This window comes from Dendrobates tinctorius, unplaced genomic scaffold, assembly GCF_039654945.1.
Source record: "Dendrobates tinctorius isolate UK_male_01 unplaced genomic scaffold, ASM3965494v1 ptg000120l, whole genome shotgun sequence".
In the NCBI taxonomy this organism is placed as follows: domain Eukaryota; kingdom Metazoa; phylum Chordata; class Amphibia; order Anura; family Dendrobatidae; genus Dendrobates; species Dendrobates tinctorius.
Genome location: NW_027361788.1, coordinates 16,678,114 through 16,693,936, shown reverse-complemented (window position 1 = coordinate 16,693,936; position 15,823 = coordinate 16,678,114). Strand labels below are relative to the sequence as shown.

Below are 15,823 nucleotides of genomic sequence, written 5' to 3'. Positions count from 1 at the left end.
ATTCATTTAAATGGGTGAAAAGCACTGCAAATAGGACTGAAAGTGATATGCTGCGTCTTAGCAAAAAATGCAGGAGGGAAAAGCGGTGTGCATGGATTTCAGAAGTCTCCTTATTATGCTGCTACTGTAAAACGCTTAGCTTATGCACCAAAAATGCAGAAAAATTACTGCAAAAATGTGTGCACATACCCTATTAATGTTGCAATATCTTAGCAGAGACCTAATGGAATACTAAGATTATTCTGTCCCATCTGGTTCATGTTTCTTCCATCGTTGAGGTCAGTCAATGGGCTTTCTACCAATAAGAGATGGCTGACTTCGGGTGTGTATATGATGGCTGTTTTTTGTTGCACTCTTACGACCCGATGCTCATGATTATTTACAAACTTTTTTCTTTTATGAGCGTAATGGATTTAAATGTGTTTATAGTGTACCATCTGGTCCTTGCTAGCCTGATTTTGTATTTGTGGCCCATTGCAACTTTTGTTTTGACAGGCGAACAGACTGGAGTAGGGTGTAAGGCGTAGTTCAAAGGAAATTCCTGTAGTTAGAACTTTTGCCCTGTGGATTTTTTTTTTTTTTTTATTTCCCTAGGGAAACCCCAAAGAACTGTGATTTTGTAAATCCTGTTTTTCCAGGAGATAGACTTTATACTTTGCTCTGAGTAGCAGTCCATACACTGCTCTTTGCAACATTAAATTGGGTAAATGGAGGGGGATAGTAAAAATTGTAACAATTCCAAAAAAACTTGCGGTAATAAAAATCCATCCATCACAAGTGGTGTTTTGGTTTTTTTATATATATATATATATTTGTGTGGTCTTTTTGTCTGTAGACCTCCTACCTCCCGGAGTGTGTAACCTCCTGAATTCATCCACCATCTACGCTAACAATGAAGTGTGTCTTGGAGACATAGAGATCTATGGCTTTGACTATGACTATACATTGGCGCTTTACTCTAATGCACTGCACTCCATGATCTTCAACACGGCCAGGGACATCCTGGTGGAGCAGTACAAGGTATGTGGGAAGCATGGCTGGCTGCTTACGCTTGGACAATGGTTCAGTTCCAAGTGACCATCACCCTGAGTGCATCTTCTCGGAGGATGATGGGGGTTGGAACAGCTGCTTGACATCTCTGTGATGCTTCTCTCCAGGGAAGAAGCTATATAATGTATTGTGGTTCCCTTGCCAGACATTTATGGGATCTGATCCTTGTGATCTAAAGGACAGCAACATGTGGCATTCCACTGTCTTAAAACTGCAAAGCCCAGCATGCCTAGCTAAGAGTTGTAGTTTCAGAACAGCTGCAGTGCAACAAGTTGCTGACCTCTGCCATAGTTGATTAAGTCTACCTTAAGTTATAACTTGCCAATATACACTACTCCAAAAAAGTCAGGGATATTTGGCAAAACTTATGGAAAACATAAATAGTGCACTCTACAATGGTGTGTGTGGGGTGTTTTTTTTTTTTTTTCTTTTTTTTTGTTTTCAGTCGGGCATTTAAGTAAAATGCAATGGGGATTTCTTCATCTCAAGCAATTTATTGAAACAAAATCTAACAGTGGTAGGTATACCCCCAACAAATGTCAAGGTGTCACTAACTTGTCCTGTGGGCTTGAGCATCAACTACAAGTTTGACAACAATGTCTCCTGCTGTTCACAAGTGGAGTTATTGTCTAAGGCATGGTGTCCCACTCTCCTTGAAAGGTGGCCCTCAGGTCATTGAGCTTCTGAGGTACAGAGTTATGAGCTTCTACACAGCGACTCAGCTGATCCCAGAGGTTTTATATAGGATTCAGGTCTGGAGAAAGTTCAGGCCGCTCCATGTGAGGTACCTGAGTCTCCAGCAGCTGTTCATTAATGATGCACACTCAATGAACCGGAGCATTGTCGACCATGAAGGTCAGATTAGGCCTGTGTTGTTCATACAAAGGCACAATCACTGGATTAATGATGATCCAGTAGTAGGGACTTTCACAAAGTGTAGGGCAGTTCTGGATGGACTAGATCCTCCTGCCCACAGTAATGCCATCACCGCCACCAAAGACACATCTGGTGACAACAGTGGCTCTTGCATAGTGTGCTCCTTGACGTCTCCAACATGGTTGGCGGACATCATTTCGACAGCATGAATCGACTTTCATCAGTGAACAGCTCACTGGCCCATGCAAGACAAACTCCTGTGCCTTGTGGTGTGGTCAGGTAACCTTACAGGGCGTCTATCACGCAGACCTTGCTGGTCTGAATGGTCTGATGTGACACTGGGATACCTCTCACCTTCCTGACTGTGCCTGGAGTTCTACGACACTCATCATCCGGTTCCGGAGGGCATTGTTCACAATGAAGCAGTCATCAGTGGGATGTGGCCAAAAGACGACAACTTCTCTTCCTTTCTGTGACTCTTACAGTCTCTGTATCTCTGCTGCAACCTGCTGATGACTCTGACTTTAGGCTCAGTGGCCACTTCCGTGTGAGGACGTCCTGCTTGAATCCTCACAATTGCGAGGTCCTGTTCTTCAAATGTTGGGTGTCGTCTGGGTCGCAATGTAGACAGCGTGATGAGGGGGACTGTTTAATACCAATTCAAATTTGAAACCCAAAATGTATTGGCCAATTTTATGGATCAAACACCTGTTGTGAAATTTGCCATTAAGCCCCTTTTGGAGAACAGCAAGTTGTGAGAAAAGAACTGAAACCTTGAACAGTTGGACACGGTCAGTCAGAAGTTTAGAGAAGGTCACATTAAGTTCATCTGAAAAGGTTAGAGGGCATTCGAGCATCATCCTGAAAGCCAAATATCCCTAACTTTTTTTGAGTATCGTTGTATTGTATAATACTTAAATTGATTACTCAAAACTTTTCGGTGGCAAACCTCACTGGTTGGGACTTCCTTATAGACCAAGCTCTACAAGAAGAGATTTTGTTAAAAGGATCAACAAAGAACCTTCTTTATGTAACAGTATAATATTCAGACTTTGTATCGTTCCTTTCTAGTACCCAGTGGGAATCTTGAAGTACGAATATCTGCCCAACTTTGCCGTCCGAGGGCTGCACTACGACATGAATAAGGTAATTTGCATCTGCTTCATATTAGCTTTACTTGTAGGATCAGATTAATATAAATGGATCTCCAGGATTTTGGGAAATGGCTAAGAGCAATGTTTATACCTCCTGCCAAGGTGATGGTCATACTTCCATTCTAAAAGACAATGAAAGGAAAGACCAAAACTGATCTGTTACTGATGCAAATGGAGACTGGTCCCATAGTTCACTATAGATTTCTCCTGGATTCCATTATTTTATTTTCTTTCTCTTTTTTTGGCTCAATTTAACTTGTCTGGTCCACCCAGGAGCTTGATGTGCAACTTTCCATCTATTTGTTTACATGCTCTCTTCCTTCCTTCCACTTCCTTGATTGACAGCTGTGGTTTTACAGGTGCTAGAGTTGGATGAATATGGGGGGGGGGGGGGGGGTCAAGTCAAAACTGATGGAACCCAAGTAGGTGGGAAAGTGCATTGAACTGCTTGACGGTGCATGCTGGGCTTGCACAGAGGACATCCTTGGCTTAAACCAGAGGTGTATATAGGTTTTCTGTAACCCAGGGAAAGAATTCAGTCTACACATGTGACTTACACACTTACTCATGTGTCAACGAGCTGTTCTTCCTGATTCTTATAGATGTGCCATTTCTGGGGCAGCTACGAGCTGGTATTTGTAGCCGGGGGGGGGGGGGGGGGGGGCAATATCCATGGCCCCTTCCTAGGCTATGACTATCATAGGGGGCCCCATGTCCTTTTTTTTTTTTTTTTTTTTTTTTTTTTTTTGGCCAGTAAAGGCTATGCAGACAGCTGCGGGCTGATATTCATAGCCTGGGAAGGGCCCCCGGCCATCGCCTCTCTCCCTCTGGTGCAGAAAATTGCGTGGAAGCCAACGCCATTTTTTTAATTTATATGGCCATATATCTATGGCTAAATCTATAGATAGATCTGTCTATCCATACTTCTGTGTGGATTGGACCAATGTAAATGAGGAGGTTGGCCAGAAATGACACATATATATATATATATATATATATATATATATATATATATATATATATAATTAGCTGAAGAGCCCGGCGCTGCCCGGGCATAGTAACTAACTGTGGTTAGTTATAGCAAATTATAATTATCCTCCATCCCATATTCCCGTGCCCATATACCCATCATATATATCCACGATCCCATAGGCCCATGCCCATATACCCATCATACATATCCTCCATCCCAAAGTCGAGTGTCCATATACCCATCACATATCCACGATCCCATAGTCCTGTGCCCATATACCCATCATGCATATCCTCCATCCCATAGTCCCGTGCCCATATACCCGTCATACATATCCTCCATCCCATAGTCCCATGCCCATATGCCCATCATACACATCCTCCATCCCATAGGCCCATGCCCATATACCCATCATACATATCCTCCATCCCATAGTCAAGTGCCCATATACCCATCATAAATCCTTCATCTCATAGTCCCATGCCCATATACCCATCATTTTGTGGCTGTAGCTGCGACGGTGTGGATGCCTATCCCGGACATACATGCATACACACATCTTTACTTGGCCTACAAAAACGCATACAAATCTGCAGGCAAATCCGCGGCGAAAATGCACATGTGTTTTCTGCCAAGAGCTGTGGTTTTTGTGTGGAAAAATGCACACACCATTATGGTACATATGCCCTCCACACTACCCCTTCCTCTCCATACTGGGTCCCCTGTTCACACTCACTATCCACTCAGTGTGTTGTCGTCGTCGGTCCCTTCCTTGCGCCGCAAACTTGCATCCTCAAATCTTCAATGTCTTCAGCTTGCCAGTGAGTGATGTCAGCAGCATGATCAGATCATTTGATCAAGCTTTTGATGTCACCCTGACCTGGCAGTCAGAGCTTCAATCGTCCACTGGGAGCTGGTATTGCACTTTTTTTTTTTTTTTTTTTTTTTTTTCTCCCCGGCTGTCACCTTGACAGACCAGGGGGAGGCAGGGGCAAAATGCAGTGGCTGGGGGAGACCCCTCAGACTGCTGCATTAGGTGCCTGCATCAGGAGCATGTGCTACATAAATTAAAGCTGTCGTGTTGTTGATAGAAATTCAGCTTGGCCTCATGGTGGATCATGGTTTGCCTTCTGTCTTGGTGCAGGGGCTGCTGATGAAGATAGATGCCTACCACTACATTGAGCTGGGCACAGTATACAGGTAAGTTACTATGGGTCTTGCAGTGATGTGACTTAAGTTTTGGACTGTTTGTTCATGCGGAGTAAATGTTCTCAAACGCACATGACATGTTGCCGTCAGGATAGGTTGACAGCTGTTGAATTTTATTTTTAATCATGCAGATGCCCGCTCTTTTTTTTTTTTTTTTTTTTTTTTTTTTTTTTTAAATTTCCCTTCGTGTGGTGTGTTCACCTTACCCTTCATATTGTGACGTTAATCTGTTCTGTCTCCCCTCCCCATTCACTAGGGGCCTGAAGCCGGTTCCTGATGAGGAGGTGATTGAACTGTACCAGGGAACACACCACATCCCACTCCACCAAGTCAGCGGGTTCTACGGCAAGGTAAGGACCCATCATGGCTTTTTTTTTTGTTTGTTTTTTTTTGTTTTTTTTTTTGAGACTGATATGTTCAGATTGGCTACAGATGGATTTGATCTTTTCAGCGAGGAGGGAGGTGGGGCACGGAAACTACATTTGTAGATAACAAATTCTTATTCATTTTTGTTTAATTTTCTTCTTGCTTTGGTGAATCTTTTTTGTTTTTGGCAACCTGTCCAGTGCTCGGCAGTAGTGATGAGCGAACTCGCTGGGATAAGGTGTTATCTGAGCATGCTCGGGTGCTAACCGAGTGTCTTCGGCGTGTTCAAATAATATGTTCGAGTCCCCGTGGCTGGCTGTTCAACGGCCGCAACACATGCAGGGATTGGCTAACAAACAGGCACGGGGACTCCAAGTGTCTTCAGCGTGCTGGAATAATATGTTGGTTAGCACCCAAGCATGCTCAGATAACACCTTATCCCAGCACATTCACTGATCACTACTTGGTAGTTGTATATCTAATGGCATATCGGAAGGGGTTTTATATATCCATTTGTAAATGCCGATCTGTGAGGCTAATGATGTGTCCTATTCTCCACCTTTAGCAGATCCGCCCCTGCCGTTAGTTTATGGGGATCTGTTAAATATTGAAGACTTACTTTGTACTTCACTGTTAAATCCTTGATTGTGGTTTTTTTTTTTTTTTTTTTTTTTTTCCCTTCATTAAAATAATCAATAAACAAGTAAAAGGTTCAGACAATCTATTTGCTTCGGTAGTAAAAGATAAAAATGCAAAACTGTCCATAATACAGCTTTATGCTACATTCACTCATCCACTTGCCACGGTCCGTGTACTGACTGATGAATGGACTGACTGCAGATCTCCTGACCTGCACGCCACAGCCTTATAGGCTAAGGCTGTGTGCACACGCTGCGGATTTTGCTGCGGTTTTGGCCGCTGCGGACCCGCATCAGTTTCTGCTGCGGTGTACAGTACCATGATTCCCTATGGGAATCAAAAACCGCAATACAGATGGTGTGGAATTTTCCGCGCGGATTATCTGCAGTTTTCAATCCGCAGAAAGAATTGACATGTGAATTCTTTCTGCGGATTCCCCTGCGGTTTGCCATCTCCTCCATTGAGGAGATGCAAAACCGCAGAGCAATCCACAGGTAAAACCGCAGGTATTTTGACCTGCAGATTTTACAAAATCTGCGCGGATGAATCCGCAGCGTGTGCACACAGCCTAAGCCATTCCATGCAGTATGGTCTGTACTTGGATCGCAACAAACAGTTGTGTGAATCTGATCCTAGATGCTGCTGGATAATTTTTGGACTTTGGAACCAACTGTATCCCTTTCACTGCTGGTGTTTTCCCGATCACTTCTGACCTTGTGTTCTCTCCTGCCAGGGTCCCGCTATTAAACAGTACATGGACATCTTCTCTCTGCCTGAGATGACCCTCCTGGCCGTAGCCAATGACTTTTTCCTTAGCAATGACATTGACTATGATCCTGTCCATCTCTACAAGGATGTCACGGTGAGGATTTTGGCTTTTTCATACTGACTGCTGATCAGTCCATTCATGTCACCCATACAAATTAGGAGCGAAGTCTGATATAGCATTCTAGTTATTGTTTTAACCCCCTACTCCACCGACCAGAGGCTTGTGCGTGATTATATTAATCTTCTCCCTTGGTTTGGTCTCTTGCTCCCAGGCCCCAAGTGCCGGCCATTGCTCGCGTGAGTTTGTGTGACTGTACCCTAGAACTGTACACACTGGGGAAAGTGTTAAGCTAAGTGCACACGTACCGGAACTGTCGCGGAAATTACCGCGAGAATTCCGGAATTCCAGTCCGCGGGAAAATCGCATTTTAAACTCCCGCGATTTTCCCGCGGAAAAACTAGCATTTTGCAAGCGTAATTAGCTTGCAAAATGCTAGCGTTTTCCAAGCGATCTGTAGCATCGCTTGGAGAACTGATTGACAGGTTGGTCACACTTGTCAAACATAGTGTTTGACGAGTGTGACCAACTTTTTACTACTGAGGCTGCCTATGCGGCATCAATAGTAAAAGATAGAATGTAAAAAAAAAAAATAAAAAAATAAAGTGTTATTCTCACCCTCCGACGTCCCGCGCATCCGTTCCCAGTAATCCTTTGCGAAAATGCCCGCGTTGACGTCAGTTCTCGCGGGATCGCGAGCATTTTCGCAAAGGACTACTGGGACCGGAGCGTGAAGAGAAGCGGGAAGACTGCGCGGGACGTCGGAGGGTGAGAATAACAATATTTTTTATTTTAAATTCTATTTTTTACAGGGGTATGGTACCCAAAGCCCGGAGGACAGTCTTCTCTCCTCCGGACCGTGGGTACCATCCGCAATTGTTCTGCTTACTTTCCGCATGGTGTGCACAGCCACATGCGGGAAGTAAGCGGAACAATGCATTCCTATGGGTGCGGGATCGCCGCGATTCCGCAAATTAATGAGCATGCTGCGGTTTTTACCGCGAAGCGATTCCGCCGCGGTAAAAACCGCAGCATTAGCACAGCATTGCGGAATCCCATAGGAATGCATGGGATGCTTATTTTTCGCGGCAAAATCGCGCGGTTAAAACCGCCGCGGAAACGCAAAAAAAAATGCAACGTGTGAACTCGGCCTTAATGAGAACTTATGTTTATGGAGGGGAGGGTGGGCCAATTGATTCCACTTTGTTTTTTTCACACGTGGAGGGCAAAAAAAACTAAACTTCTGCCTCAAACCAGCATAGACTGGAAATGCAGTGCTGAGGTGGCAGGGGATTTGCGGAAGCTTCTCCTTGTTTTGGTTTGTGGGTTCCCTCCTATCACTGCAGGATTTGGGTGGGTTTCTGTGCCTCAGTCTGAGGAGAACATTTTGTGCCAGAACGTGATGTAACCGGTCGCAGATGTTTATTATCTCGCCGCTAAGGGGAGACTTTCTCTATCAGGGAGGACTGGGGGTTGGGGAAAGAGGGAGGCAGGCTGATAAGAGGAAATGTATGCAAGCATGACCGGCTGTTTTTTTTTTTTTTTTTTTTTTTTTGTTCTATATATTTCTGGCATATATTGTGCATTGCATCTTGCACGTTATCTGCAGCAGAATAGCTAAATGATTACATGCTGGGAATTTTTTTTTTTTTTGTACCTGGGGGAGAGGTGTGTAGATGATCCCCTGACCCCACCCTGCAGCTGAGAGCGCAGGTCTAGGGGGTCACATTCTCCTCACACCTGTTTGGGCTTTCTAGTGTACGTGCCTGAAGTAAAAATGTAGAGATGGCGGCTGAATGGTGCAGGTGGTGATGGATGAGGGTTAATTGGCCACGGGCTGTTGTAGGGTCAGGAGGCGATAAATGTCGTTTATGACCATGTCAGGAGGATCTGAGCTTTTTTTTTTTTTTTATTCTTTCTACCATTTTTTGTGTATATATTATATGGTGTTGTGTGCACAGTCTAGGATACCTTTTTTAAAGGGGCTGTCTACTTGTAGGTGGCTTGGCTATTGTAACGACATATATACACCTGAGGATATAGAGTTTTGGTCAGGAGACCCACAGCCAGTCTAAACTCTGACCACAAAATGCAGATATGTGAATTTGGCTAAATAGCCTTGAGCTTCCATACGCTTTAGCTGGCTGTCAGGTGGACCACCGTTGGGTTGGCATCAGTCTCTCCCATACATGGGAGGGCTTCTTCAGTTAAGGTCTCCTGTGTTCTTGAGAACTGCTGTCGGACCTCTCTGGTGGCGGCGTACCTCACTGGGAAAAGGATCTACAATCTGACATGTTGGCCCCCATTCATATTGAGCATTCGGCCAAACCCATCAATATTGGCAGATTTGGCCAGTGTTAGTTGGTGTATGGGGGCTTTATATTGAAATTTGCCCTACTGTAAATGGCCACCAATTATTTCATGGTTTGACTAAAACATGTCCCATAAAAGTGAAATTGGGTCTCTGGTTGCTAAAACAGGCCATACTGCCAACTGTGAGTCCTCCTCTGCTGTAAGAGGGTATCTGGAAGTGGAACCTCTGGTGCTAGAACATGAGTATCACATTGGTGCACCAGCTAAAATTATTTCACCTACTACATATTGGGATAGGATCGTGGAGATGGCAACGCCTCTTATAAAGGCTTAGTTTGTAACTGATTTTTTTTTTTTTTTTTTTTTTTTTTTTCTTTTTTTCTTCCCGCCCTCCTACCTGCACCCATTTGAGACTTTTGCATATATTGAGGATTTGACTTTTAGGCTGTGTGCACACGTTGCGGATTTCGATGCTTTTCCGCAGCGTTTTTGGACGCGCGGAATTGCATCAGATCCGCAGTATAGTCCAGTACCAATGATAGTCAATAGGAATTTGAGAATTGCTGTGGAAAAATCTGCGCGGATTTGCAATGTTTTATTTTCCGTAGCATGTCAATTCTTTGTGCGGAAACACAGCATTTCTGCACCCATTGACTATACATTGAGTATGGCAATTCCGCGCATCAATTCTGCATGAAATCCGCAAGCGTTTTTTACTAAGAGATGCAGATTCTGTGCAGAAAATTCCGCAGGCCAATCCGCAACATGTGCACATACCCTAAAGGGATAAGTTTTAGTTCTGAACATTTAGTTTGAGCAAACAGGCCATGGTTTTTGTAAGTAATGTTCATCCTTGTCTTGGTGTTTAGTTGTCGGGGAAGGGTCGGGTCTTATAAGGGTCTCTGTGATTCCTGTGCCATCTCTGTAGGAGCTCGTATATATTGCTTTAATTCATCTGTAGGAGGAAGAGGCCGCCTGTGTCCGGTCAATTCCCAGCTTTGCAGTCCCAGAATCTCAAATATCTGGAATTATTTACACTGTGCGGGGGAAGGGATTTCTTGAAAAACAAGTGTCATGTTAGAGGACCTGTCACTCACCATAAATGTGTGAATGCTCCAATTTTTTTTTTCCCCTAAATCCAGTGTCTTTTCTTCCTGGATTCTGCAGAAATAACGTCCTTATGACACATACTCTGGTGGTATTTCCATCTATTTAATGTACCATAAGTGTTATAGTGATGTCTTTATATTTTTTGAACACCTAGTTCATCAGATTGGATGCTTTTTACTCATGAGTGCGCCCCTTTTGTAGCATTGAGCACAATATTATTGTAATGTCTATGCTCCTTGTGGTGTCTTATTGGATACTCATCTCCTTTTAATGATTGTCTGTCTCTTTTTTGTAATGATTGAAATAAAGCTTGTTGTTTTTTATGGCTATATGCTTCCCTGACCTTTTTGGATGATATGTTTGTGAGGAAGTGCCATTTATTTAGGCCCTATTTGTTGCATTACCTCTATATAGGTCTATCCTTGCCAGACAAGTGAGCTTGACCCTAAATGACACATCCACATAAGTTGAAGGCTACACCAGATCTAAAATATTAGATCTCAATAGAGGAAAAATGCCTTATTTCAGGAAGAAAAGTCTCTGATTCAGAGTGGTGGCATGTACTTCAAATTAAAAGAAAAAAAATTACATCTGGCAAGTGTTGTCATCTTTATATAGAGCAGTGATGGCAAACCTTTTAGCGACCGAGTGCCCAAACTGCAATCCAAAACCCACTTATTTTTCGCAAAGTGCCAACACAGCAATTTAACCTGAATACTGAGATTTTAGACTAGAAAGACATCTCGTACATTAGTGCGCTACAGAGTCAATATCAAACGGCTTGTAAGCGCTGCACTCCAAGCCTAATACTAGCCACCAATTGTGGGGAAGGTCTGATCTTGGGAATGGAGAGGATTTTTTTTTTATCAAAAGTAAAACTGCAAAGGTGTGTGTGTGGTTCCCCTCCCCAACCTCTATGCAATTGTAACCCTTTATCATGATGAGGACAAACCCTTTAAGGCAGGAATATCAAACTCAAATGCACAGGACCAAAGTTAAAAGCCTGCAGAAAGTTGCAGGCCAACCTTGATATTTGTTTAAAAAAAAAAAAAGTCTACAATTGAGCAAGTTTTTCCTTATCAAATAGAACTATTAACTTTTGGAATTCTAGTGGAATAATGCTATGTAAGAGCAGTAAAAACATATGGTCCAATGGCCTAATTTACATGTGTAATAACAAAGGATGAAAAAAAACCTTGAATAAAACAGATAATAAAGTATGATGCAAACAAAAGTGCTCCCAAACACCCCCCCCCACAGTGAACTCCTCTACACACAGTATAATATATACCACCCTCCCTTATTTTCCATCACCCCATCACAGTATGATTCTCCAACTGTAATCCCCACACAGCCCTCCATGCAGTACAATGGCTCCACATAGTCCTTCATACAGTGTAATAGCCCCCACATGGTGCCTCATATTAAAAAAAAATAAATACCGTAAACACACATGTATAAGATGACCCAAGGAAAACCAAGGCACCTAATTTTGCCACGGAAAAACTTGACTTGAGTAAGCCAGGTATGCATTGTCCCCTATTCTGGTATGCATGGCTCCTTAAAAAAAAAAAAAAAAAAAATCCTACTTTCCTTCCCTGCACGCCCTCACAGCATCTTGTTCTGTGCCAGCAGCATCTGCTTTCGAGTGACCTATGGGAGTGGAGAGGTGAATATTCATAACTCTAAAGTAGCAAGCACCCGTGATAGCCCGGCCGATGCTGTAAATCGGCAGCTCCGGCTTACACTGTGCACATTATAAGAGAAATGAATATTCACTGCCAATGCAGTGAATGTTCATTTCCCTTTAGCAGCGGGCACAGTGTAAGTCGGAGCTGCCTGCTTCTGCCTCCTGTGACCTGTCGCTCCACCTACCCCTCCATGTTCTGGGACAATGACTCGTGTATAAGCTGAAAAACTCTGCTTATACCCGAGTATATACGGTAAGTACTCATTTGTGCCTGTTCCAGTGCTGATCTGGTCTCTTCATATATCACAATCCTACCTGTGGGCACCAGCGCCGCCACTCACCTCGGCCCATGCGCAGACTGATGGGAGGATGCGTGACCTGATGGGACGGCGCATCTGCAGAGGAGAAAGGTCACAGTGCTAGTGATGAGGGAGATGGCAAGGGGGCTGAGAAGAATGGTGGCGGCAATCCCGAGGAGATGTTGCGCGTGCCCACCGGGAGGGGTCTGTGAGCCCCCTCTGGCACACGTGCCATAGGTTCGCTGCCACTGATATAGAGCTACACTTGCTATTCAACTGAACCTTGGGGTTTCGCACCAAGACGACATTTTGCGTGTTCCCTAGAAAAGCATATAAATCTTAGAGGGTCCGCTGCTGTTCTCTCCTGATATATAAAAGGCCATTCCTATAATTCTACTTTCTGCCTGCAGTGGCTGCTGTTGTCTCTCTCCAACCATAACTGATCACCCTTCACCAAACACATGGGTAAAGAAGAATCGCAGACTAAACCACTTACAGTTGGAAAATCTTGAAGAGATAGTTTAATGGAAACTTATGTATGAAATGCTTCCTAATATACCCTGGAACTTACTGATGGGTATATTGGGAAATTGGCTAGTCCTGGCCCCAATGGAGTGCACAAAGTAATACAGCGAAGGTGAAAATGTGCAATACCGCCTTATAGAGGATATATAACCTGTCACGTAACAAACTTAACATCCTGCGCAATTTCTCTTGCAGGATGCCATCCGTGACGTTCACATTAAGGGATTTATGTACAAGTGGATCATGGCGGATCTCGGTGAGTAAAGTGGCCGCAAACGATCTGTGTAATCTTGACTACTAGCCTCGACTACTGCAACATCCTCCCCTGTGGTCTACCTTCTAACACTCTCGCACCTCACCACTCCAGTCCGTCCTTAACTCTGCTCCCCGACTAAATAATCTCTCTCCTTGCTACACTCCTGCTTCTCCTCTTTGCAAATCCCTTCACTAGCTCCCAATTTCCCAGCGTATCCAGTTTAAACTACAAACACTGCGACAAAGCCATCCATAACCTTTTTCCTCCGTATATTTCCGAACTAATCTCCCAATATCTTCCCTCACGTAATCTCCGGTCCTCCCAAGACCTCCTTCTCTCCTCCATGCTTATTCGCTCCCAATCGCCTCCAAGATTTCTCCCGAATATCCCCCATCCTCTGGAATTCTGTGCCCCAACACGTCCGGTTATCCACCACATTTGGATCCTTGAGACGTAATCTGAAGAACCGTTTCTTGAAAAAAGCTTACAACCTGCAATGACTGCGCGACCACCTCAACACCATCAAAACTACTGCTACCCCCGGCCTTCTGTCTCCTTCCCCACCACCCTGTAGAATGTAAGCCCGCAAGGGCAGGGTCCTCTTCCCCTCTGTACCAGTCTATCATTGTTTAACTGTAAGTGATATTTGTATTTTGATGTAACTTCGTCTCATGTACAGCACCATGGAATTAATGGTGCAATATAAAATAATAATAATCTGACCCCTTAGAAGTAAGACACTGCACATGATGGAGCAAATTGTGGCCTACAAATGGTGTCTGGACCCACTGATGTCATCAAGTCCAGATGTCTGGCATGTATGGGGGGTGGGCTCCTTTGACTCTTGCTCCAGTCGAAGTACTTGGCAGCAGATATTGGCACGATGCGCTGCGCTAAAAAACACTAATGTGAAACCAGCCTAAGGCATGGGGGAGATGTAGCATTTGCCAGACAGGAGTTTGTTTTGGTATGGATTTCAATCACTAATCAAACTTGTTATTGAGCATCATCCAGCTTGGTAATATGTTGCTAGTATTTTACATAGGACTGCCGGTTAACTGTGACTACACTGCAGGTGGTGCTGTGAGAAGCCTGGCTCGGCTACATGAGCTTTAGATATCGTGGCCCTAATGACGCCTTCCCTTTTCTCTTGCTCTGTCGGAGGCTGATGTATTGGTGGGTGGACAATGGCCCTAAGGGGGGGATGGGGAACGTCGGCTAAATCCCATAAACAATGTCCTCTTTCAGTAGCACATGACTGTAAAATCCTTGATCCTCGCAAGGGTCACTCATTAGCCCCGAGGGTAAACTTGTTATCGGCCTTGAGTGTCACTAATACACCAAGACTAAAAGTTTAGTTTCCCTGCATTCTTGTGTTTGAATCTGCGCTCCCCCACCCCTCACATCACACGTCTGATCCGAGTGCTGGCCGCATTGTATTACGGCCCCCCCCTCCCGACTCTCCACTGCCTGCTACCCTTGTGATCGCACTATTGGGGTTCTTGGAAAACTGGGTGACGGGTTCAATAGCAACGTCACTGGCTGTCACCGACTTTCAAAAACTTCTGAAAGCAACTTTACAGAGATTATTTATATTAATTAATATAACCTTTTTCGTTTCCAGAAAAATACATCCTCAGAGGGGACGAGACATACGCCGTCCTGCACCGCTTGGCCAGTGAGGGCAGGAAGCTTTTCCTCATCACTAACAGCCCTTTCAGTTTTGTGTAAGTTGTGTAAAGTCGTGCTGCTCCATCAGCGAGGATTACAGGGACTGCGCAATGAATGACCACCCTCTCCATCACTGGGCTGCAGGTATAGGAGTCATGGCAGAAGCCGCTCATGGAGTCTCTGGATGGGCGACAAGGATTTGGACATATTACTTCACATATGGATGTCCAGTATCATATTATACACACCTTTTGGAAGGGGGGGGGTAGAAAAAATTTCAAACTTTCCCAATTTTTGTGCCCTTATCTCAGGATATTTCATACTGCAAAGTTTTGTTTCCCTTCCAAAATTCACGTGTGAATGTTTTGTACAAGGCTTTTTATATATATTGTGGCGGCCGTGTCTGCTCCAAGCTGAATGTGGTTTAGTAACTTTTGTTTTTGGTCCTTCCTCCCCACAGAGACAAAGGCATGAAGTACATGGTGGGCAAGGACTGGAGGGACTTCTTTGATGTTGTGATAGTTCAAGCGGACAAACCCCATTTCTTCAATGACTGCATTAAGTAAGTTCTTGTCTGTGCCCCATAGTATACAGTCAGTAGGATCAGACCCTGCCGCCACGAGGTGGGCACGTTGGGAATGACTGGACTAAGCTTCTAACCAGAAGAACCTGTCCTGTAGGAGCTTAGTTACTTGTGTAATGTTCTCTTCACGGTGAAGTAAGATCTTCTTGTAGTCGATGTCCGAGAACAGTCATTATTTGCTTCCATGGGATGGGAATCCTGCGCTGGTCCTGAGATGGGGCTCATTACTGTACAATGTTAATTATCAGAGACCAGGACAGCATCATCCTCTGCAAGTAAACAG

The 15,823-nt window shown here is 44.3% G+C and overlaps 1 protein-coding gene across 1 annotated transcript in view; it reads left to right on the top strand.

Moving 5' to 3' along the window:
• Nucleotides 1–15,823, top strand: part of LOC141101615 (5'-nucleotidase domain-containing protein 2-like) — a 34,856-nt gene that overhangs the window by 4,265 nt on the left and 14,768 nt on the right. The window contains exons 2-9 of the mRNA XM_073590789.1: nt 836–1,020; nt 2,998–3,072; nt 5,198–5,253; nt 5,519–5,612; nt 7,001–7,129; nt 13,226–13,286; nt 14,911–15,013; nt 15,418–15,519. Coding sequence (XP_073446890.1) covers nt 836–1,020; nt 2,998–3,072; nt 5,198–5,253; nt 5,519–5,612; nt 7,001–7,129; nt 13,226–13,286; nt 14,911–15,013; nt 15,418–15,519 — 805 coding nt within the window. The remainder of the gene's footprint in view (nt 1–835; nt 1,021–2,997; nt 3,073–5,197; nt 5,254–5,518; nt 5,613–7,000; nt 7,130–13,225; nt 13,287–14,910; nt 15,014–15,417; nt 15,520–15,823) is intronic.